Source organism: Myotis brandtii, unplaced genomic scaffold (assembly GCF_000412655.1).
Source record: "Myotis brandtii unplaced genomic scaffold, ASM41265v1 scaffold192, whole genome shotgun sequence".
In the NCBI taxonomy this organism is placed as follows: Eukaryota; Metazoa; Chordata; class Mammalia; order Chiroptera; family Vespertilionidae; genus Myotis; species Myotis brandtii.
In genome coordinates this window covers 984,692-985,318 of record NW_005357159.1, presented here as the reverse complement: position 1 = coordinate 985,318, position 627 = coordinate 984,692, and the positions used below count along the sequence as shown (strand labels likewise).

The 627-nt window shown below is 57.9% G+C and overlaps 1 protein-coding gene across 1 annotated transcript in view; it reads right to left on the bottom strand.

Annotated features, from left to right (window-relative positions):
* The window catches only part of LOC102243256 (zinc finger protein 827-like), a 31,280-nt gene extending 30,659 nt beyond the window's left edge, over positions 1–621 (bottom strand). The window contains exon 1 of the mRNA XM_005864875.1: positions 492–621. Within this exon, the coding sequence (XP_005864937.1) occupies positions 492–534 (43 nt within the window). The 5' untranslated portion in view covers positions 535–621. The remainder of the gene's footprint in view (positions 1–491) is intronic.
* Positions 622–627: the final 6 nt, after the last annotated feature.

The window sequence follows — 627 nt, the reverse complement described above, 5'->3', positions numbered from 1 at the left end:
GCCACGGCCCCCGGCCCTCCGCGCACCCCGACCCCCGCACCCTCAGGCGCTGGGATCCGCCAGGAATTTTTTTAAAGATTCCAACCTCTCCCACCTCCCCTCCAGCCCTCGATTAAAACACACACACACACAAAAACCGGCATCCACACGACTCCCCTCCTCCTCCTCTGGCCCCCTCCCCCCAGCAACCCGGAGTGAGGAGGGGGAGGGGAAGGGACGGGGGGAAAAGCTCGATCTCAAGGAAAAAAAGAGGGGGGCCGAGAGAAAGAAAGAAAAAGAGAGAGAGAATAGAAAGGGCACGGGGCTGATCATCACCAACATGGCTGCCTCGGCATAGACCTAAACGAGGAGTAACCCGGGCTGTGTCTTTGTCAGTTTCACCTCTGTAACCCTAAACTAATGCAGAAAACAACGGAGGAGGCTGCGGAGGGGAAAGAGGAGAGGGAGGGCGAGAAAATGGCACGAGAGGAGGTGGAGAAGGGATGACTTACGTGAGGGAAGGCGCTTGGGCTGCTCCTGCTTCCTCCTGGGCATTTTCCCCCTTTTCTCACATTCTCCTCCTTGGTTAATGTGAGATCAAATAAACCCCCGTGGGGGCAGAGAGGCAGACACGGGCAGGAGCGGGGA